We start from the raw sequence: 23,081 nt of genomic DNA, 5'->3' as shown, positions 1-23,081 counted from the left end.
AAAAAAGAGTATAGCAGGCTGCCCTTTCTTTTTAAAGAAGGGTTGATAGATTGAAGAAGATGAAAGATTAATTAAAGTAGCACTTAATTTGCACAGATAGATCTCACTCACCACTTTAAACATTCTCTCATTCATTTATTTATCTCATGTACGGTTTCATAATTATTATTAACAGTCGGTGACATCCAAAACTACTGCTTCTGTCTCTTCATCAACTTTTATAATATCAAACCTCTTCTAAATTCTTTTATTCAAATTATTATTCTTTGCCTCTTATTATTATGCACACTAACAATGCTAAACAGAACTTTTTTTACAATTAATTAGGGGTATTTTAATATATTAAAAAATCAAAACCTTTTTCTCAAATTTTTTCCGCTTTACTGCATTTAAGATTAAGATATAACTAAGGCCCTGCATTGCTCTCTTTCTCAAGCTGTTTCAGTTTTGTGGCCCTATATTATACTCATCAATCACCAAGATCCAACAGCATCTCAAAGCCCTTTCTCTCTCTCTGATCCCGAGAGGCATTAAAGTCTGAAGAGTACATTAGACTGACTAGGATGATTACATGCATTAAAGTGTGTAGTGAATTGCAACCATAGAAATTTCGTAACGGAGAAAAATATGTATCCATATGTACATAGCAAGATTAATTATTGTGTTTAAGCTAGCTATGAAGAAACGATGTTTGGATTCTCTGTTGAAAAAGGAATGTGAGGTATAACGAAGGTAGTTTTACTGGGGATCAGTGTTTCAGGAATCAGGATCAAAGAAAAATTTGATCTCATATGTACTGTCTTTTTTATCAGTGTTGTGAATATCTTTTGTCAAAGACTATAGATTATGCGTTTGCAATTTGATAATGTCTTTTGATCAGTTTGTGCAAATACAAAAGTACTGAAATGAAAAAGTAGGGGGACCCGGAGAGACTCAGTGACTTGTGAGCCAAAGCCTGTATCCTCTGTACCATTTCCCATTTTTCCTTTTCCATTTTTGTTTGTGTTTTTTGTGGGGCTTAATGCTCTTTAAAGCTCCAATGCCTTCTTTTATAAACTGCTTTTATCATTAAATAAGTGAACTTTCAATCTTGTCTCTTATCAAATATATATATGGTAAAAAAATATACAGTAAAACCAAAATATATATATGGAAAAAAAATGAGAATTTTTAATCATTACAAGAATTATGAATTTTTACTAATATTTTAACATTTATTAATATTTATCGAACAAGTTAATAATTATTATTTAATTTTAAAAATAGACAATGGGTTTATTAACATTTAAAGTTTACATTTTCTTATCACCAAAAATATTTATGTGATCATAAAAAAGATCCGCCGGTTATTTTCTTTTAGTGAAAATTTGTATTTTACTTGAACATTTTAAAAAAAAAATATGTTAAATCAGTTCTCAACGAATTTTTAGTTGAACAATTTAACTCTAGAAATTTTAATTACTAAATCAATTTCTAACCTTCTATTTTGTTTGGCATATTAATCTCTAAGTCAATTTTTTAATAAAAAATTAGACAAATCAATAATCCTCGTTTATTTAATAAAGACATGTAAGTTTCTAAAATCTTTTAAAATTTTAAGATGAGTTTTTCTATTTAAGTGGATAGTTTGACATTGAGACTAATAAAATAAAAATTTAGAGACTGATTGATGATTAAAATTTGTTGAGAATTAGAATGTTTAACTAAAATTTTTTTATAGATTGATTTAGTATTTTACTAAAAAAATCAATTGTTTTTAAGTATTATTTAAAGAAATATATTATTTTATATTTGTTTGAAATTTTAAAATTTGACTATCAGAAATAATTTCTTACTTAAAATATAATTTTTTTTCTCGGTAAATATTTGATATTCCCATGTCAAGTAAACAAAAATTAAGATATAAAATTATTATTATATCTTAATTATTATATTTTTGTCTAAGAACTTATTTTGAGAATATTTAAAACAATTTTCAACTATTCGTGACGCTAAATAAACAAAGTATTTTATAATACTCAATTATAATATTTTAAAATAAATGCTCACTAAAATATAAGAGTGATAAATTTGTACGTATTCAAAAGAAGTCATATATTGTCACCAAAAAAAAAAAAAAGAAGTCATATATTTGCATTATGTTTTCTAAGTTTTGAATAAGGAGACACACATGCAAAATATATATCAAGTAAAAAAAAACTTATAGATCTTGGAATACATTTTTTTTTTCTTTTGTCAAACACCACAGAAGTGGGTTACTCAAAGTTAAGAGTACAGTATTATTAATCTAGTACACTTAGAACATTTCATCTTGAAGAGTAATTGCTTCTAGCTTTTCTTCCATATGCATTTTGTCATAATGGAATCCATTTTTTTAATTCACGTTTGTCTCTACTGACATACATAGCGGATACGCCATCCATCATTGGAAGAGTTGATTATTCAACTAGCTAGGATTCTTTTATCTCATGTACAGTATTATTTATAGTTGAGAAAGCATTGGTTCAACAATCGTTTATATATATATATATATATATAAACTTTCAAGTATATCAGTACACTGTATATATAAGTGTGTGTTTGATTACGGATTCATAGATAATTTCTCTTACAAAGTTGACCCTATAAGATCAGTACCATATGAAATAGTATAGAGAGGCAGAAAAGCAACCATAAATATAAAAACATTTATAAAAACATTTGAGACATCAATCACTTTAAAATAATAATTAAAATTAAAAAATAGAATGTAAGAAGAATGTGCCGAAGATGTGACATGATTAGTGGAGAGAGTGAAAGTGTGAATTTTTTTGAAATAAATTAAAGAACTTTTTATTTCTCAAAATAAATAAAAACATCTTTATATATAAAATTTATTTTTTTTTTCCTAAAAAGTGTGGTCTGCATGTGAGCGCGTGGTAAAAGACAATTTTTTATTTTTTTCTGTATTTCTGTATACTCTTTTGTATTTTTTTATGTATTTCAGAGTACATAAGAGTACACAGAAATAAGTCGTATTTTATTTTTTAGAAATAGTTATTTTTTTAATTTATAATTAAAAAAGTTCTTATTAAATATGACTTATTCTGTTCTATCCATATATTTTTGGAGACGATAATAATTGTTGTCATTGTTAAATATGGCTTGTTTTTTAAATTTATAATTAAAAAATTTTTTAAAAAAGTCATGCTTGTTGTTTATGTATTTTTTTTGTACTCTTATGTATTGTTTTTAGATCTATATACTCTTTTGGAGACGATGATATAGATTAAAAATATGTGATTTGAAAATTTTAAAGGGAGAGTTTGGGAGAAAATAAGACGAACTCTATAATTTTTATAAAGTTTAATGGGGTGAAGGCAAATTTGTTCATTTTTATAGAGTTCAACTTGCCCAAATACCAAAAAAAATCGTAGGAGAATTAAAGTCCAACAATTAACGATCGTGTTTGAGAAAATACTAATTTTTTATTTTATTTTAGAAAAAAATCTGCATGTGAGTGTCTGGTAAAAGACAATTTTTTATTTTTTATAATATATTTATTTTTTTATTATATCATATTTAAATATTTTAATCTAATTTAAATATCTTAATTTATTGTAATTTAAGTTTGTATTCATAATTTTATATTTAGGATATTTTAAAGTCTACTTTAATTAATATAATTTAAATTTAAGTAAAATTATTATGAATACAATTGTTTTCTAAAGTAAGAGTTAAACAAATAATCTAGAACTTATTACAAGAAATAAAAATAAAATGAATGCTAAAACAGGCCTATTCACACGTTATTTTATAAATATTCTATTTATTTAAATTATATTAAAATATTTAAATATAGTGTAGAAGAGAAGAATAAAGATAAATATATTGTAGAAGGAATGAATAAAAACAAAATTATTTTGTATGTCCACACACACACACATTTTTATTTGTTTTGGGAAATAAAAAAAATTTAATTTATTTCAAAAAGAAATTCCTAAGTGTTGAAGGTGAGAAGCCAATGCAAGTGGTGCTGTGGTGGTGCATCTGATAAGCTGAATGAACCGAAGCTAGTGGCTACATAAGGAGCCAGATAGGCATGAATGAAGAAGATAAAGCTAATATTGCAATTACAATGAGATGGTGAGTTAATTACTAGTAGCTTTGATTGTTAGGACTTAGGGCTAATTGCTATAGCTGTTAACTGCTCTACTCATGGTTGGCTTGGCAATTGGCATCACCAATATCAATTTGTCTGTATCTTTTTGTCTTGTAGCTCCATCCTAAACTCTATAGCTTAATGCATAGAGCTATTATATTATTGATTCATACTCACCACCAATCCTTGAGTTTTTTGTACTTTTAAGCACCTGGAACCCTAATATCTGTCCCCACAAACATGCATGCTCATGGTTTGTCCAAAAATGGGTTTGGTCTAGAAATTCAACCCTATGTATCTTAGGTTGCCTGAAGTGTCTTAGTAATCTTTGGGTTCTATCTAATCACCTCAACAGCTACCTATTAGCTACTACCTCCTCTTTATAGGCATATAAGACCTTTTAAAAGGTTAGATTATTAGTGTGTCTTTGGATTTCAGTTTGTAAATGGGAGTTTATATAAAATTAATTTTGCAAATTTAATTTTAATGAAAAGTAAGTTTGTATTAAAATGATTTATGTTTTGTAATCTTTGTATCAAAATGGATTATAGTAAAATAAATATTGTTTGGATTATACTACTCAAAATTACTTTTAAATAAAAAATTACTAAAATAGACATTAAATTAAATAAATTTTTTATATTATTCTATCATTTTAATTTAGATATTTAAATAAATATTATTAATTAATTTTATAATAAAATTAATATTTACTTACTAAAATAAAAATAATAATAAAAATTGACAAAATATATTTTTATATCAAAAATAAAAATAATATATAAAAAATATATCAAAATATACTTTATTAAATTATATTATTTATAATTTTTTTAATACTCTCAGTACTCTTTTATTTAATACTATTTTAAACTATAATTTTAATTATTCATGACTTTATTTATTAGTTATAATTAATTTTTTATTTATTTTGTTCTTTTTAATGGGATCAATAATTTATATTATAACAAAATTATAATAATAAATTAATATACAAGAATTACACTTACAAATTTTAACAAAGTCAAACAAAAATATTTTTTTATACAAAATAAAAAGTAAAAATTTAATAAAAAATATAATTATATATTTAAAATATTTGAATACTAAAAGGACTACAAGCAAGAAAATAAAGGATAGAATTGATAAAACAAAATAAATTCAATCCTAACTTGATTATCTAAACGCAGAAACTACAATTTTTAACTTTTTATAAACACACGTTAAAAATGTAAAATCACGTTGGCGTTTAAAAAAAATAATCCAAACAAAAAAAAACGCATTCAATGCATTCAAACGTACTTCTTGTTCTTCTAACTCAAAACCAAACACACCCTTACATTGCTATTACCCTACTATACTATACTGCTCTCAAATTAATAATTTCTAGTCTCAAGATACGGAGAACCCAAACTAAACTAAACAGTAGTATTATTATCTTCTTAGTACTATCTTTTATTTATGAGCTTGAAATGCGAGATTACCAGATCAGCCAGTGGTACTTTTTGAGTTTATTTTTACCATTAATAATTATTTTTACACAACTATCAATGTCAGTTTCAATTTGCTAGACAAGTTTTTTCCTTCAATTGGACTCAAGTAGTGATATAGCCCAAATTCGTAATTAATAATATAAAATTATTTAAAACTAAAACTAAAGCATTAAGTAGTGATTGAATCTTTGATTCCTTTTCATCAAAATCGTTATCTGACCAAGAAATAAATGAACTTTCGTTGGATATCTCATCAGTTTCGTTTCTTTGGATCGATGGGATCCATCTATGCACTATATATTTGATTTCTCGTTTAGAAATCTAAATAAACTTTGGATAGAAAATCAATTATAAAATAGTTATAAGTATAAAATATATTTTTTTATTATCTAAACAAGGCTTTTAATTTTATAATGGTTGATAAATACTTTTTTTTATAATGGTTGATAAATACTTAGCAGCAAGTCTTATCCAAATAATTAAAGCATGGGCTGCATGGCTATTGAGCCCCAAACCAAAATTAAAAACGCAGGCTTTTGTTAAGTTCAAATAATAAAAGTTCATACTTGTACTAACTAAGCTCTATTTACAACAATGTGTTTGCAAGATTCGGTTTAGAAAAGTTAACCTTATTTAAGAATTTATTGTTTGAGGGAGAATATTTTTTATTAGATGGTTAAGACTTTTATATATTTATATTTTAGTTCTCGCATTTATATATATAATAAAATAAATCAGTTTAATAAAGAATATTAATTAGGAAAAGAAAAACTTATCATATGTTTTTATTTTTTATCTTAGAAATTGTATTCATTCTCCCTCTTTATATCAACAAAACACAAATATATAAGCAGTAATATGTTAAGAAAATAAAAAATAATCCGCTTAAACAGTTTAAATTTATTTTATTTAGTATTTATTTATTATATAATATATTAAATAAAATAAAAAATAATAAATTTTAACAATTTTTTATCAATATATTTTTTTTATCAAAACATTTTTAATATATAAAATTTTTAACCATCTATCTCATGGAAATTTAATTTACATAAGCTCATTACTCAAGATATGGATAATGAAAATTTGTGTATCTATACTATACGTTAGCACCAAAGATGACGGTGACAAAACTGTTTGATGGTAGTTTTGGTTGGTTTCATTCACGAATGTTGAAAACAAATATAAGAGGTTGATTTTATTACTATATGTTGTGTGCAAGTAGAAAATTTGAGAGATAAAAGGTTTGTGGTTTAAGAAGAAAATGAGATATTTGGCAGCAGTGGCGGAGCTTAGTTGAGACAAGGGCGGCTATGACCCCCCAAACTTTTGTTAAAAAAATTAGTAGTACTTCTTCAAAAAATAAAAAATAGTTCAATTGGCTCAAATACTTTATTATGACTTAAAATACCAAAGTTTAATCTTCATCTCTTGCTTTTATTGTACAATAATTTTTAATTTTAAACATTTAAAACATGTTGGATTTGGACCGAACCGAGTGTATTTGTATTTCACAACTCTCTATTCAATAAGCAACACTCTCTCTACCTTCGAGTTCAAATATAAAAATTAGGTATTTTTTATTTATGTAATTTAATATTATTTTATATTTGACTGTTTATTTAATTTATTTTTTATATGATAAAAAAATTAGAATATTCAATAAGTATTGATATTATTGTATTTGTATAAATTAATAAAAAAATCAATAAATATTATAAATTTTAATATTTGTGCTTCTAACTTCTTTTCTACATATTTTATAGGATATATATTCAAATTTTTATATAAAATAATTGTGAAAAATCAAAGAATTGATGTATTTTGTAAGAGGAAGGCTAATATTCAAGAAGGAGAACATATAACTTTTACAATATCAACACATGTAGATAGTTCTTCTACTTTAATGAATCACAAAAAAGCGAGATATAACCTTCAAAAGTTTAAAGAGTTGCATCCGATAAGTTTGACCTTAATTCTTTGGAACGAGACCCTAGAAAACGGCTTCAAATTTGACAATATCACCCAAATCAGAGAGATGAGGTTAGACAAACTTATTTCTAGTGAAGTCCATATCAAAAGCACCTTGACAATTATTTCTATTTGGCCCCCAAAATTTTGTTTCAAGCTCCGCCACTGTTTGGCAGGTTTGATTGTTATAAGCATGGATCCCAATTAGCAAGATGGGTCTAAATTAAAGAGGAGTCGGAGTTGTGTGTATGTCATTACCCTAATTGTGCAGACATGTGTGACACTGATAGCATAAGCATTTCAAGAAATTAGAATGAGAGCAAGAGAGAAGAAGAGGAAGCGGCAAAGATTCAGGTAGTGAAAGTGAAACTGCGAAAGCCACCACCAATTAGAGTAAGAAAAGGGCAACACACACATTCAATGAATATAATAATAAGGCTATACATACAATGGTTTATTAGTTAGTTGTTAAAGTTGGAAAGAAGGAGAAGGAGAAGGAGGAGAAGAAGAGAAGAGGAAAACGAAGAAGCCAAAGTAGCTGAGCGTGTACATGAGCTCAAAAGCTGCAGCCAAGTCACTGTTGAGATAAAGAAAAGAAAAGAAAAGCAAACGAAACAAAGTAGTGATAACTTTCTCTCTCTTCTCACTCATGAGTCATGACCCCATCTGTCTTGTTATGTCTCTCTCTCATTCTCATACTGCATAGCATAGCATAGCATACTACAACTCTATTTCATAATCATCACTTACTCAAATATATATAATAAACAAAGAATCTCATCTCATCTCATATATATTATATTAGAACCCATCTTGAAACCGATTGATCGCTGAAGGAGGATCCAAACGATGATGAGGCTGTGATCCCGATGTTGATGATGATCTTCCCCAATTCAGCGACCCTTCCTGCTCCCTCTCCTTCCCTGCTTGTCCCACCACCGGTGCACCTATGCACGTGTAACTGCCTCCTCCTGCTCCTGCTGATGACTCTGCGGTGCTGAGGACATGGTCCACGTAGTAATCGTGAGGAGCCCCCGGGAAGGAGACCGGCGGTGGCCTGGATGGTGAAGCGTATAGATAGGGCTGATGATGAGATGCTGCAGCGGTTGATGACGTGGATGACGCAGAGAAGTATCTTGGGAATCTGAGAGTTGGGTCTTGACAGCATCTGAATTCAAAAGATGAATTAAGGAGAGGAAGAAGGAAATAATGGAAATGACAAACATACCCTAAGTGAGGTGGAGGTTGATGATGATCGTTACGAAACACCAGCTGACGGGCATGGTTCAGCGTCTCTGTTTCCCTCTCTGATGAAAATCAAATAATCTAAATAAATAAAAAGAAGCAAATAGCAGCTAGCAGGGCCCTCTGATCTCTTTAAAGTTTCAAGAAATAGAGTAGAGAGTAGCCTTGGCGGTGGCGGTTCATGTGTCCCCCAAGAGCCTGGGACTTGCAGAACTTGAGGGAACAAAATCTACACTCATACACCTTCCCACACTCCTCTTTTCCGCTTTTCTTTTTCCTGCAACCTGCACCCAATTAAACCAACTTCCACATATGTTTCACCTACCTAGCTAGTATAACAAAAATAAGACTAGGACAAGTATTTACCGGGAGAGAAGGTGTCTTGGAGGAGTTGTTTGCCATGATCTCTATTGTAGTCATCAGGCAAATTGTTAAGGTCTGGTCTCCTGTGAAGGAAACAAGTCATCACATGAATAGAAGAAAGAACCAGAGATAGAGTAGTAGTAGTAGTAGTGGGGGAAGACCTACATGGTACCGACACGCAGAGAGAGACAGAAAATATATATAAATATGAGGGGCAAGCCAGCCAGCCAGCACTCCTCTTTTCTTTCTTTCTTTCAGATGAAGGGAAGATAGAACTAAAAGCTTTTGCGAGACACACTTTCAGTTTGGAACTGCGATATAGAGGCTAGTTGAGTGATGGTAGAAGATAAAGAGCTTTGAAAGTTCTCTATCAATTCCTCTGCCACGCCACACACACAATTGAACGAACAATGGGACAGTGGGTCTCGTGACTTTAAAAAGAGTGGGTGAGTGTGGGAATTGAAGGCTCGCTTAATCACAAGTGTTTACTACTAATTATTCCAATCTAGTTTGGAAACTTAGGGAAGTAAGCCCAAAGAATTATATATACTTTTTCTGGCTCTATATAGTTTCTTTTGCCCTAGAGCTGAGGTTGATATTGAAATAATGGAAAAGAAAAATGGTTTTGCCAACAAAGGGTGGCAAAGCACACATGTTTGAGCATTAAAGTTTGCCCTAAGAATGAAAGAAGGCATTTATATAGGGTACGTGAACAATTTGCGTTGTTATTGTGCTAAAAGGAGGGGGGCATGTTCAATGCCTCCTTTCTGGGGTGTTAAATTCTACCCAGGGGACTTAGACTTGCTTCAACGAACGGTTGCTATCAGTATCTATCATTAGGGTTTTTGCAATCTAAGTTGAGATAGACTCAACCCCACATCTATTGTTTTATTCTTTGAAACTTATGCTATATCTCTTACATCACATATACATAGTCCTTTTCACTGCTCCTCTCTATGTATATATGCATACACATCCTAGCTAGTGCATTTCAATTTTTCTTCTCTATCCCATTATTCATCATCAGGACAATTCTAACTTATAATGCTTTGCAATTAATCCTTTCATTTTGGTAGATAATTATCAGAAAAAAAGTGTGAAATTGGTAGCAAATAAAAGCCAAAAGCAGTAGCTTAACTGTTTGAAATAAAATAATGGGGTTGGGACCATTGATTAATTAAAGCTGTGAGAGATGACTTAAATAATGGTTTAAGTTAAAGCAGGTGCTTAATAAATAAACTGGGCAAGTTAAAGCAAGCTTTGAAAGCAAGCAAGTTGTAGGTATTAGTATTTGACTATTTGTAAATGGCAAAAGCAGAAGAATAGATAGTTAGAAGCAATATTGTCCACAAGCCAGTGGTGATGAACTGAATAGTGGTTCGTTCGCCTTCACACTACTACACCTGAAATGGATATAAAGGAAAAAGAAGGGTAAGCATTAAAATCAGGTGATATTCATGGACCACACTAGCCTCATTGACTAGCTGCTAATTTGTACTATGAATGAAGGCCGTGGATTCAATTCATCATTTGTTTATTTAATTTATGTGACACACATACACATACACAAATAACAATAATTATTTGACTTGATTTTATTTTATAAAGAATCATGCAATGACCGCGCCCTATCTATCTGAATTCTGAAGATCTCTTGCAAGTGTACGTGTATTTGTGTGTATATATATGATTACTTTTCATGTGGTCCTTCAATATTTTAAGCAGTAAATCCAACAAACATCTCTTGTGTGTGCAGAAAGTCTAACAATGCAACTTACAAACCTGTAGAGGAAATTGTCTTCATCATGTTGCCTCCACTACCTTTAGTCCTCGACTTCAAGCAGTCAAAATTTTAATTGAAAAGTTCTTTCACTTATGATGACTCAACGTAACGTAACTGACATTATTATTAATACCTGCTTAATTAATTATTTTATGTAAACGGGTACCAAACCCCTTCATTATTTGTACTGCAAGGGAGACAAGGAAATATTCAAGATAAACGACACAAAATCAGAACCTCTTTTTAGGCCAATGCAATAATAACAAAATATATCAAAAGTGCACGTTTTCATTGTTCAAGAACCTTCACAATTCGCTTCATTCTATTAAATTGTAGTATGTTTTGAAACAAGGTAACAAAAATTACAAAGACATGGAATCTTGCTAAATTAAATTTTGAGCTGAGGGGTGTACGTACTTAAGAGTTTAATCATGCAGTTTGATCAGATTTTGAATCTAATTAAAACTACATGAAAAATAAAGGGTTAAGTACTGAAATCGTCCCTAAGGTCTGGGGTGAAAATCAAAATCGTCCCCAACCTTTTTTTGTTATTAAAATCATCCTCAACGTTACAAAACGTTATAAAATCGTCCTTTTCCACTTCAATTTTATTTTTTTTACCATATTACCCTTCATTAATAATAAAAATAATTAAAATTAATATTAAAAAATTAAAGCAAACTCCCCCCCCCCCTCTCCCCTCCCGTAACTCCCTCACTATCACACCTACGCATCATGTTATGCATCATCTTCATCATCCTTATCAGCTTCTGTTCATAACTTCTGCATCTAGGCAACTTTCTTCCTCTCCCTCTTCTTTTTCTCATGGCCATCACCATTGATTCCAGAACTATCACACTTTCCTTCTCTCTAAATCACTATCGCACACCCACAAACTAAATTCAACAACAGCAACAATAAATTAACCAACAAATTCAGCAACATTAACACACATTTAGCAACAGCAACCACAAAATGAACAACATCAACAACAACATCCACAAAATAAATCAACAAAAATTTTAAATTTAACAACAATTCAGCAATCATCATCTGCAACTTCAGATCCAAATTCAATAGCAACAGAAATTAAAAAAATAAAAAAAAAGAAAGAATTTTTTTTTTCTGAAGAACAAAAAAAAGAGGGATTCGAGGCTGAAGACGACAAATTCGAAGACGCTTCTATCGATCCCACCACCCTCTGCTCTCCACCTTCCCAACCTCTCCCAACTGACCTCACTCCTCCTACCCGCATCGATCCCCATGGAAAGTGGTGAGCTCCAGGAAGCAAAACAGAGAATCAAAGAAGCATAACAGGAAGAAGAATAGATCTGAATCTAGAAGGAGCAATACGGCAAGAAGGCAGAACGGAGGCGCAACACTGCAGGAGGCAGAACGGAGGCGTGGCGCTGTGAGAGGAAGAACGCATGCCGGCGCTGCGAGAGAAAGAGCGCGACGGAGAAGGAGTCGGCGCCGAAGAAGAGTCAGAGAACATGGTTGTCGTCGAGGAGTAAGGATTGAGGTCGGTGATGGAAAGGGAGAAGAAGGTGGAGAAGGAGATGAGGAAGGTGAGGCCAACGTTAATGGAGGAAGGGTTGAGGTTGGTGATGGAAAGGGAGAAGCTAAAAAGGTGGAGAAGGAGGTGGGGGCGGAGATGATACGGTGGCGAAAAGAGAGAGAGGAAGAATTGGAGTTGTGGTTGGGAGGGAGGGTTCGAAGAGGGATAGGAAGAAGGAGATGAAAAGGAAGAGAGGGAGATACGGAAACAGGATGGGGGTTGGGGGAGGGGGTGTTGGGTTTTTTTTTTTAATTTTATTTTTATTAATTTTAAGGGTAATTTGGTCAATAAAAAGAAATTAAAGTAAAAAAAGACGATTTTATAACGTTTTGTAATGTTGGGGATGATTTTAATAACAAAAAAAGGTCGGGGACGATTTTGATTTTCACCCCAGACCTTAGGGACGATTTCAGTACTTAACCCAAAAATAAATCATCATCAACAGCATCAAACAATTTGAATAGCTTTAGTTTAAAACTTAATATCCCAAATATAACTGACCATATAGTTTTATATTGCGAAACCGATATATAGTTTGGAAAGGAAAAACCCCTGTATGCAACAAGTATTCAAAATTTTCTTCTATAGGTCAAACTTGACCTCAAGCACACTTCCACATGCATGCTTAATTAAAGTAGCCACAATTTGGCCTATAATTCTTGGTGGATTCTATGGTATCTTTTATTGTGGTGTTTAAATTGTCTAACTTACTTTTATAATTAAAAAAATAAAATATATAAAATAAAAATAAAATTTTTAAAATTTTTAAAATTTATTAAATATTATTTCTTTGCCTTTTTTAGTAAGTTAGGCACCATGTCTTAGGCACTATAATATTCACCATAATTCTTTAGCTGATTAAAAGTAACAAACAAAATTGCTGCCTTAAGCTTTTTAGTAGAAGATTTCTAGTGTTAAAGAATTAAAATGAAGCTCTATATCTTCTCTCTTTACTTCAAGCAGTACAGTGTCCACTATTAATAAGAATATTTACATTCCAACTACCAAGACATAAATAGATATTTATCTGAGACAGGTTTGCAAAAGATAGAGATAAAATACTTAATTTTAACCAATTTAGTGATTAATTTATTAATATGTAATAATTTATTAATTAATCATAAATTTTTAAATATAATTTTAATTTACGATAGAAAAATTTCTATCTTACCGAATTCGATAATACTGTAAAACAAATAAATAGACATAGAATTTAAATGAATCACATATAATTAGAGATTCAATTAATTATTGATGATAAATTTATTTGTTTAAACAATATCTTTTATTATATTTATATATTATGTTATAAATGTTCAAAGGAGGAAATGCTCAAAGAGAGAGAGATGGCTGAGGCTATATATATATAGTGAAAGCATCACTACAATTATGGGCACGGATTCGGTACGCGGCTATACATAGCGCACCAAAATATCATTTTCTTGTTTGGCACACCGATCAGCCGAAGGAGGTAGGAATAAAAATGTATTATTTTGGTGGGTCTTTTCTACAATTTCGTATAAGTTAGAGGGGTACTTTTAGAATTTTTAAAATAAATACATTTAATTTAATGGTCAGAATTAGGTGGACAATCAGCATTTGGTTAACAACTATTACTGCCGCTAAGTTCCTCCTCCAGCCCAGGTTCTCTTCCTCCCCTTTCCCTCCCCTTTCCCCTCCGTCGCAATCGCACCCTCTTCCTCCCCCTTCCCCTCCGTCGCAATCGCACCCTCTTCCTCCCCTTTCCCTCTGACCCAATCGCACCGTCTCTTCTTATCTCCACCACCGACAACGACTGGAACCTTCACACTGAGCTAACTTCTTCTCCCACCCCACTCAGTGCTAACGAGTCTGTTCAGGCGGATGCAAGCACACAAACAGCCTCACCTCTGACGACGTCGGTTGTCTTCGGCAGTTGATGGCTTCGCCGTCTCCATCAATCGAAAGAAGGTACCCGTTGTATTATCACCATTCACTTGATTTACAAATATCCCCCTTTTTCTTCCTCATAGGACTACAATTTTCTTTGGAGGACATCCCCCAATTTTGCGTGTTTCGCTAAATTACCGCATTGTTGCTGTTTGGCACAGGTTTGCCGGGATGAAGATACCACTGGGGGCGTGCGTGTCGCCGATGAACCAGAAATGTCTGACGAAGCAGAGCACGGAGTTGGATCGTTTGAGGGCGAAGGCTCTGTAGGGATGGAGTCGGACGAGTACGACTTTCAGGAAGATGAAACAGAACACAACCATCATGCAGAGGCCGATGTCGACAATGGGGATGCGGTTGATTTGGAAGACAGTTTGGACGGCGCCGTAGGAATGTCTGACAATTATGCGGAAGACGAGTTTTACGCTGTTGATTCCGTGGAGTCGTTAGGTTGGATTGATTTTTTGAACTTGAGCGAGGAGGATGTTCTCCGATTTAATTTCGCAGATGTTGACATTGCATTTGAGTTCTACCAGCAATATGCAAAGCACCATGGCTTCGGGGCGAGACGTTCCAGAAGCGAAAAACGTGGCGAAGTAAGGATACGGCAGGAGTTCGTGTGCCACCGACAAGGGTACCGATCCCCGAAGTTCTACTCGATGCCTAACCGGCAAAAGAGGCCGAGGGCTGAGACACGTTGTGGATGCCCTGCAAGGATGCTACTCCACATGGACGATGAATCAGGACGTTGGCACGTTGCGTACTTTTCAGACGCGCATAACCACCACGTTCTTGAGTTGCGATTTTCTTCCATGCTCCCAGGCCATCGGAGGATGAGCGAAGCGGACATCGAGCAGATGAACGACATGCGCAAAGGGGGCATTAGCATCTCCCGAATCCACGATTTTATGGCGAGCCTAGCCGGCGGGTATCATAATGTCCCGTACACAACAAGGGACATGCACAATGTAAATGCGAAGCAACGAAGGGAGGGTGGCCTAGATGCGGAATCGTGCCTAAGGTATCTCCGAGAGTGCAAGACAAATGATCCAGCACTGTACTACAAGGAAGTTGTTGATGGTGAGGGCGTGTTGCAACATTTGTTTTGGTGTGACGGCACCAGCCAAATTGATTACCAGGTGTTTGGAGACGTGGTTGCATTTGATGCAACGTACAAGAAAAACGTTTACCTTTCACCTCTTGTAATATTCTCCGGTGTGAATCACCACAACCAAACGGTTGTCTTTGCCACTGCACTGGGGGCAGACGAGAAAGAAGAGACCTATGTCTGGCTGCTTCAACAGTTGCAAACTTCAATGAAAGGGAAGGCTCCCGTGTCCATAATAACCGACGATGACAGGCAAATGAAGTCTGCGATCGAGCAAGTTTTTCCAGAGGCTCACCATCGACTCTGCGCTTGGCATCTACTCCAAAACGCCACGAGCAACATCGGAAAGCCCAAATTCACACTACAAGAAAAAAGGCGTATTTGTAACAAAAAATATTGTTACAAAACGTCGATATTTTGACACAAAAGTTTTTTGTAACAAAAAAAGGGTCCATTGCAGTAAGTCCCGTTACAAAAAGTTTTTGTAACGAAAAATGGAACTGTTACAATTCAATACCATATTTTGTAACAATTTTTTCTGATACAAAAAACCAGAAGCCGTTACAAAAATGGTAACAAATTTTGATCTTGAAGGTATTTTTCGTGACAGTAAATTTTTTTTCTATCAAAAAAATTTGTTACAAAATGTAACATGATTTGGTAACATTTTTTTCTTCAGTTACGAAAGCGAATAAGTTATTTTGTAACAACTTTATTTTTATTACAAATTACGTGCATAATTTAGTAAATTAGTTTTTAAATTAACTAATATAATAACGCTTTTAATAAGCTAGTTTACATCTATTTAATATGCAAAAACATACATAAGTCAAACAAGATCCTTCTAGCTAAAATTGTCTTGAAACAAAATAACATTAGCTAGTGAGTACATAGATTAGTTCAACCAAAACATCAAAGTTCTAACATAAAAGTTCAACCAAAACATAAAAGTTCTAACATAGATTAGTGTCTCTATGCATCAAAACATTCTTGAGCCCTCAAGGTTGCATATGGTCACCCTTTCAGCACTCCTGTAAATAAGAAAAACCGAAACCAAAAAGTTAGAAACAAGATATAACACTATCTATCATTTTTCCACTAAGTTTTATCCAAAATGTTTATAAAAAATTCGGCAGAACCTCCCCTAAAAATTGGATATTTCCACCGTTCACGGTTCCAACAAACACAACCAATATGCAACTTATGTCTCAGCCATACCCAACCAAATTTATCAAAGCAATCAATAGGACATTTGTCATTTTTCAACCATGACACAAGTAAAATGTGATAAAAAGATCCATATACAAATTAAAGTATACTAATATAAAATGGGAATCATCTACAAAAATATATTAAAAACATAAGCAACTTTAGGAGTACCTTTAGGGTCTAGTTTGTTTCATTGTCAAAGCGCGCTATGAGAGAGTTGACAATAGCTTGTTGAGCTTCCAATTGAGCTTTCATTTGAGCTAATTCTTCCTCTTGCCGTGTTCGTTGCTCTTCAAGTTTTTCTTTGAGCACATTTATTTCCTTTGTTAGCTCCTCACGGTCTTGCATTGCCTCTTGAAGTTGTGCTTGAATCCTTAACTTAGACTTTGAAGCCTTTATGCCATAACTTGCACCACTTTTGTCACCTCTCACAATTAGAAAAGCTTCATTTGGAGTGAGAGGATTTTCCAAATCATAGGAGTCATCAAGCATAGTGCTAATGTCATCCTACACAATCCAATTTGTAATTTGAAAATGGAGATAATATTTAACTTCCATGCAACAAAAAGAGGAAAAGCTTAAGAATGTTACATCAATTTGTTTAGCTTTTTCATTCACCCATTCTCCATTACTCTTTTGATGAGTAATTTGCCATAATTCTTGAATGTCAGGCTCGACACCGGTTCTAGGATGGCGCTGCAAATTTTTTGGAAGTGTAAAATATAGCATGTAGTTAAGTGCAAACATGACATAGCAAAAAATAGAAGACCAAATTAAAACTTTAAGACTATTTATCCGATCACGTCTAACAACTTGAAATGTCTTTCGACCAACAATATGGGGTACAATATGATGCTTTCTATTATCTTTGTTTCTTAAACTTTTTTCCTATAGAAGACCAAACTCACAAAAGACAAAAGGAGGTCAGCTATAATAATTTGCATTGACCTAAAATAGCAAAACAACATAAAAAAAACCTCAATGGTTGTCACAATAAAAATTTTAAACCTGAAAAGAAGGACTTCCAAAGTAGGACACCAAAGTCTCCCATGTCTCCGGTAGAACATTGTTTGGTGGATTTTGAAGGCGCTCCTCATCAATTTGATACAACTCATAGTGCTCACGCAATCTTGAGCGCCAACTTCGATAACATATGTTAGCCTTAGCTAAAATCATATTGCGCATTACTTGCGTATCAGCTATATCAAACTTTTCCTACAAATGATTTGTCAAAGTTAGTTAGCAGAAATAACTTCTATAATAAACTGAATAACAGAAAATATAAATATCTATTACCAAAACGATGTCGCATATTTTTTGCTTGACATCATCTCCAACTTGGCTCCATTTCTCTACATCCAAAGGAGCATTTTGTCTTGTAACGATACCCACTTCAGATGCAAACAAATCAGCATGGATGCCATTAGGAGCTAAGTTCTCCAAAGAGATCGGCAATTCCAATTTTCCATTTGTCTTTGTTTTGATAACCCTATTTGTTGCAATCCCACGCGAAGGTCCCCTTTTACCAATACGCCTATCAATAGGGGCAGTGGGTGGTGCTGAAGTAGTGTCTGCCGGGGCTGGGACAGATGATGCAGGGGCTGGGGCAGGGGCTGCATGGGCTGCCAGGGCTGGGGCAGGGTCTGCCAGGGCTGCAGGGGCTGCCGGGGCTGGGACAGATGCTGCAGGGGCTGCAGGGGCTACAGAGGCTGGGATAGGTGCTGCAGGGGCTGCCGGGGCTGGGGCGGGGGTAGGAGCACGCGCTGCAGGGGCCGTGGCAGGTGCTCGTGGTGTATAACCAGATGCAGCAGCCCTTGTCAATCTCCGTGTAGCCATTATGTTACGCAATCTACAATAAAGTTAACAGAGATAAAATTAGAAAAATGAAATAAAAAAATAGCAACATCGTTTAATATACAATTACACAAAGGAAAGCACATCAATAAAAGTTGGTACTTGATTCAAAATATATTATAGTTTTCAAAAAAGTTAAACAAGTGGAATAAAGATTGAAGAACTTAGCAGAGGCAAAGGACAACGCCGGATGAGCAGAGCAGCATAAACTATCCTAGATTAATGCAATGTAAAATACACAAAATTATTAACAGAATTTAAACAATATCTCTATGTTACTAAGGATCAAATAGTTACCTACTTTACTCAATTCACAAACACAAAAGTATAAAAAAAATATTGGAACAGAATAAAAAGAAAGCATAAGCTAATAACACTAATATAGTCAAACAGATATAAAAACTAATATTTTCAGTCACAACATCAGCAGAATCAAGGTTCAATACTACTTTTAACTGGACTTACCTTCAGCAGAGGAGATGAGCAGAGCAGACCGCCAGCAGACCAATGAAACACGGCTGAACCAGAAGAAATTGAAGACTACAACACAACACCAGAAGAAGACCCTTTTTAAAAAATTCATCATTTCACTATCAAGCTAGAAGACAAACTTTAGGGATTGCATGCTTGGCGACTACGAGGTCTGAACATTCCAGAGAAAGTGGTTTGAGATGGTTGAGAAATTTGGCGTCGCCGATAAAAAATGGGTACAGGACATGTACGAGAGAAGGCACAGTTGGGCCACAGCACACATACGGGGAAAGTTCTTTGCCGGATTTCGAACAACATCAAGGTGCGAGGGCTTGCACGCTGTGATATCACGGTATATTAAGTCTCGATACAGCTACACTGAGTTTTTACGTCATTTCCATCGATGCTTGATGTTCGTGCGTGCAAAGGAGCTGGAGGCTGATTTTGAGTGTGCAAAGGGTGACCCTGTTATGACCACCAACCTGAAACAGCTGGAGCGGAGTGCAGCCGAGAACTACACTCGTGCAATATTTTATTTGTTTGTTCCCATTCTTGACAGGGCCTGTGCAATGAGGGTGGTTAACTCTGAAGACAATGGTTCCTATTTTATCCACACCGTCTCTCGATACGGCACTCCGGGAAAGGATTGGCGTGTTGTTACAACGTCTGATACGAGGGAGGTCCGATGCACATGCATGAGAATGGAATGTTTCGGGGTCCCCTGTGAACATATAATTGCGATGCTTGTTCTTAACAATGTTCATGAGATCCCGAGGTCTCTGATATTGCCGAGATGGACCAAGGATGCAAAGCTTGTGGCGGTGCAGTCGATGGGCGTGATTTGGGATTCTGTACAACTGACACAACACTGGTGCCTGATGGATTGGTACCGGAAAGTGTGCAAGATTGCATGTCACAACACTGAAAAGTTCCAGTTTGCAAGAGACATTGCCATGCTGATGCTGAAGCACTTCGAGAACGAAGATGCAGGAGACACCAGTTTTCCACCCGAGGGGCCACCTACCGAGGGTGGCAGTGGCCCGGCGCGGAATCCACCCAGGCGCAATACAAAGGGTAACGGTGCTCATGGTGGAAAGAAAATCCAGCGATGTCGTTTGTGCCGGGAGGTGGGACACAACAGGACGACGTTTCCAGACCGCCGCACAATGGAGTCATCCAGCGCAGTTGCAGATGACATGGATTCGATGGACACTGACATGGTGGGTTAGTCGCTTTATAGATGATCTAGTTAAGTTTTCTGCCCTGTTAAATGGTTCTAATCATTTGTTTTTCACATTGGAGTCAGCTCTATGATAACCTATCCGGCGATCTGTATGCGACCGCCAAGATTCCTTCGTTCTAATGCTCCGATAGTGACACGCAGGCTGGGTTTCCTTCGTCACGACTGTGTGTTGCAACGGTAGGTTGGTCGAATCCTTTCACATTCTCCGGTAGGCTATAGCCGTACACAGAATATTGTCTCCATTTCATCTGGGTACAGAACCGTCTATATGTCGTCGACCTTAAAACAAGTTTTTGCTATGTTGGCTTTCGTTGGTATGTTGGCTTTTGTATGGTAAGTGGATATTTTGTATGTAACGTTTATGTGGATATTTTGGTTGTAACGTTTAGTGGATATTCAGATGGATGTCTCCTAAAAAAACTCTCGTCGTCCGCCTCTTTGCAGCAGACATTCGGAACTGGTTACGTCTTGTACTACCTTGTGTGTTCATTGGAAAATCCATGTGGTTCAATCGCGGTTTTGAAATTCTTTGTAAAGGATCATGGCTTCTGGATGTAATTTAAAACACACGCTTAAAACACCGGACGTGATGAATAAAATGCACTAAATGAAGCACGGCAACAAATCTGAATCAATACTAAATGAAGCACGGCAACAACTCTAAATCAATAAACAACCACTACTAATTCTCATTTTTAGGGTATTAACAAGTCAGTGTGAAGTTTCAAAATTCAAAATTCAAACATACAAAAGGTAGGTAAAGTGAATCGAATTACATTCAAGATTCACATCTTCAAATTACATTCAAACTTCACAGGCACTAATTGACATACATTTCTAATATGGGAGATCAGTCTATTTGCAATGCTACGCGCACATTAACAACAGAAACGATTATCGTGTTTATCATCTAAAGCATAAGTTAATGAGGGCAAGGTAGAATTGTATGCCTGGAAATATAATGTAGATTAAAGATACAGATATATGGACATGCAGCTTGCATCATTGTATTTGACAAACTGAGGCAAGAAAACACCATGGACCGATCGAGTTACTTTGATTGGGTTGGGGGGCGGTGGCTGGGGGGTTTAGGATACAGGAGTTCTCAATATATATGCAGCCAGTAGTCCTGCGGCGCCAGCCGCTTGAAGACACACACATGGCCGTGTCTTAGTTGACATGCTGTTGCTAAGGCACATCAGCCCATTCCAAAACATCCGTTCGTCCTCCCGACATAGTGCGTATACTGAACGGTCCAGCGCCCCTCTCGTTGGTAATCGAAATTGGGCTATCCTCGTATACTCCCGGCAGAGGGGGACATTCGACTGGAAACGAGGACATATTTTTTAGGGTGAGAGCAATGAAATAATTGAATAGAACAATAGTACCGGAAATAGTTGCCGTTAAAAATAATTGTCGGCACACTTACGAGAAAACAGGTTGCCAGGCGGTGCACGATTGGACTGACAAAGAACGGATTGGTCGATCTGAACCCATCGGCTATGTGCATTGACTTGGGGGCCGTCGGATAGCTTATACAAGTGGAGTCCGTCCCCGGCTCCGCATGGGCCAAGTAGTTGATTTCCATTGTATGGCCGTTGAAGAACATGACATACATGGTGTTTTGAGCTTCGTGATAACGAAACAGCACCATCCACTGATCTCTTAGTCCGTAGTGTTTCCGGACAGCATCTCATCCTCCATGAAGCACGATCCTTCCATTAGGTTCCATATTCCAGCCCACGCGATGACGATGTCCTGTAGGCGTTATTAGAGTCAGGGGTCGCGGTAGGGACCGGCTATAATCCCACGAGAAGCGTAGCGGGAGCATCTGTAGCGGATGGTGGAAAAAAAAGGTTTACAATGTGTCACACTCACACATGGATGGATTGATGATTGCAGGTAGTAAAGGAATTGAAATTGGCGTCTATACCAGTGTATCAGGGTCGTTCACCGGGATTATTGCGAAGAACTGGACTGTATAGTTGCCATGTGCGGGGATTGCTGGAAGACTTCCGTTACGCAAGTTTCTGGTACAACGTAAAACAGCATAAAACAAACGCCTTAGCCGAGTGCATACAGAAAACCCGCTAGAATAATCTTGTTACCTTCCATAGTTGATCTCGCAGTATCTTGCGTCATGGATGGCCACATAGAAAAACTTTGGTTGGTGATACGAAAATAGCATTGTGTTACCGATTCGAAGATGGTAGTGTTCGTAAAAGGCTCGCCACCCTCCGGTGAAGACGATTCGATGCGGATGCTCCTCCTCGACAACCCAGGAGATGCTCCACGACTGACCATTTGTGGTACTTATCTCGACGGGATTGCTCATGTTCTCCCGGACAGCGTTGGAGAAGGGCGCTAGCATTCTTTACACGAGTAAGAAATCGATATTGATGTGGGCTTGCATGCGGGCCTTGGGGATATGGTAGTAGAACAAAAAAAATGAAAACTTACAAATTGATTCTCCGTGTTGGGGATTATGAATCTGAAGAAGCGGAAATCAGCGAGCGTCGACATTGTCATACCTCGCCTGTGATTTCTTTGATAGTTTTCGGTTCTTTACTACCGGAAGTTTTTGAGTCTCCAACAATGGCTTCCCTTCTTCGAAAAGTTTGCATTTTTTTTTGGTAAATGAGAAACATACGCACGTTAAATAGGCGAGACAACTCCCGCCTTTTTAAGTTTTTTTTAATAAATAACTATTAAA

At 35.1% G+C, this 23,081-nt stretch overlaps 3 protein-coding genes across 4 annotated transcripts; 2 read left to right on the top strand and 1 right to left on the bottom strand.

Moving 5' to 3' along the window:
- Positions 1–8,144: 8,144 nt before the first annotated feature.
- LOC112750547 (zinc finger protein JAGGED-like) lies at positions 8,145–11,133 on the bottom strand. Of its 2 annotated transcripts, XM_025799328.3 has the most exons (5): positions 9,379–11,133; positions 9,217–9,296; positions 9,015–9,134; positions 8,834–8,912; positions 8,145–8,773 (listed from the first exon to the last, which is right to left on the bottom strand). In XM_025799328.3, coding segments are annotated over exons 1-5 (648 nt in total). In that variant the 5' UTR covers positions 9,381–11,133; the 3' UTR covers positions 8,145–8,406. The 2 variants fall into 2 exon arrangements, with proteins under 2 accessions (XP_025655113.1, XP_025655112.1); XM_025799327.3 differs by having other exon boundaries at positions 8,145–8,912.
- Positions 11,134–12,423: 1,290 nt separating this feature from the next.
- Positions 12,424–16,286, top strand: LOC112748795 (protein FAR1-RELATED SEQUENCE 5-like). The gene is made up of 3 exons (XM_025797038.1): positions 12,424–12,492; positions 14,645–15,903; positions 16,271–16,286. Exons 1-3 carry the CDS (start codon positions 12,424–12,426, stop codon positions 16,284–16,286), a joined length of 1,344 nt encoding a protein of 447 aa, XP_025652823.1.
- A 3,039-nt stretch (positions 16,287–19,325) lies between these two features.
- Positions 19,326–20,488, top strand: LOC112748794 (protein FAR1-RELATED SEQUENCE 5-like). The gene is made up of 2 exons (XM_025797037.1): positions 19,326–20,345; positions 20,432–20,488. Exons 1-2 carry the CDS (start codon positions 19,326–19,328, stop codon positions 20,486–20,488), a joined length of 1,077 nt encoding a protein of 358 aa, XP_025652822.1.
- The last annotated feature ends 2,593 nt before the right edge of the window (positions 20,489–23,081 follow it).

The sequence above is a fragment of the Arachis hypogaea genome, chromosome 15 (genome assembly GCF_003086295.3).
Source record: "Arachis hypogaea cultivar Tifrunner chromosome 15, arahy.Tifrunner.gnm2.J5K5, whole genome shotgun sequence".
In the NCBI taxonomy this organism is placed as follows: domain Eukaryota; kingdom Viridiplantae; phylum Streptophyta; class Magnoliopsida; order Fabales; family Fabaceae; genus Arachis; species Arachis hypogaea.
The sequence above is the reverse complement of the archived record's forward strand: the minus strand, read 5'-3'. Positions and strand labels throughout refer to the sequence as shown.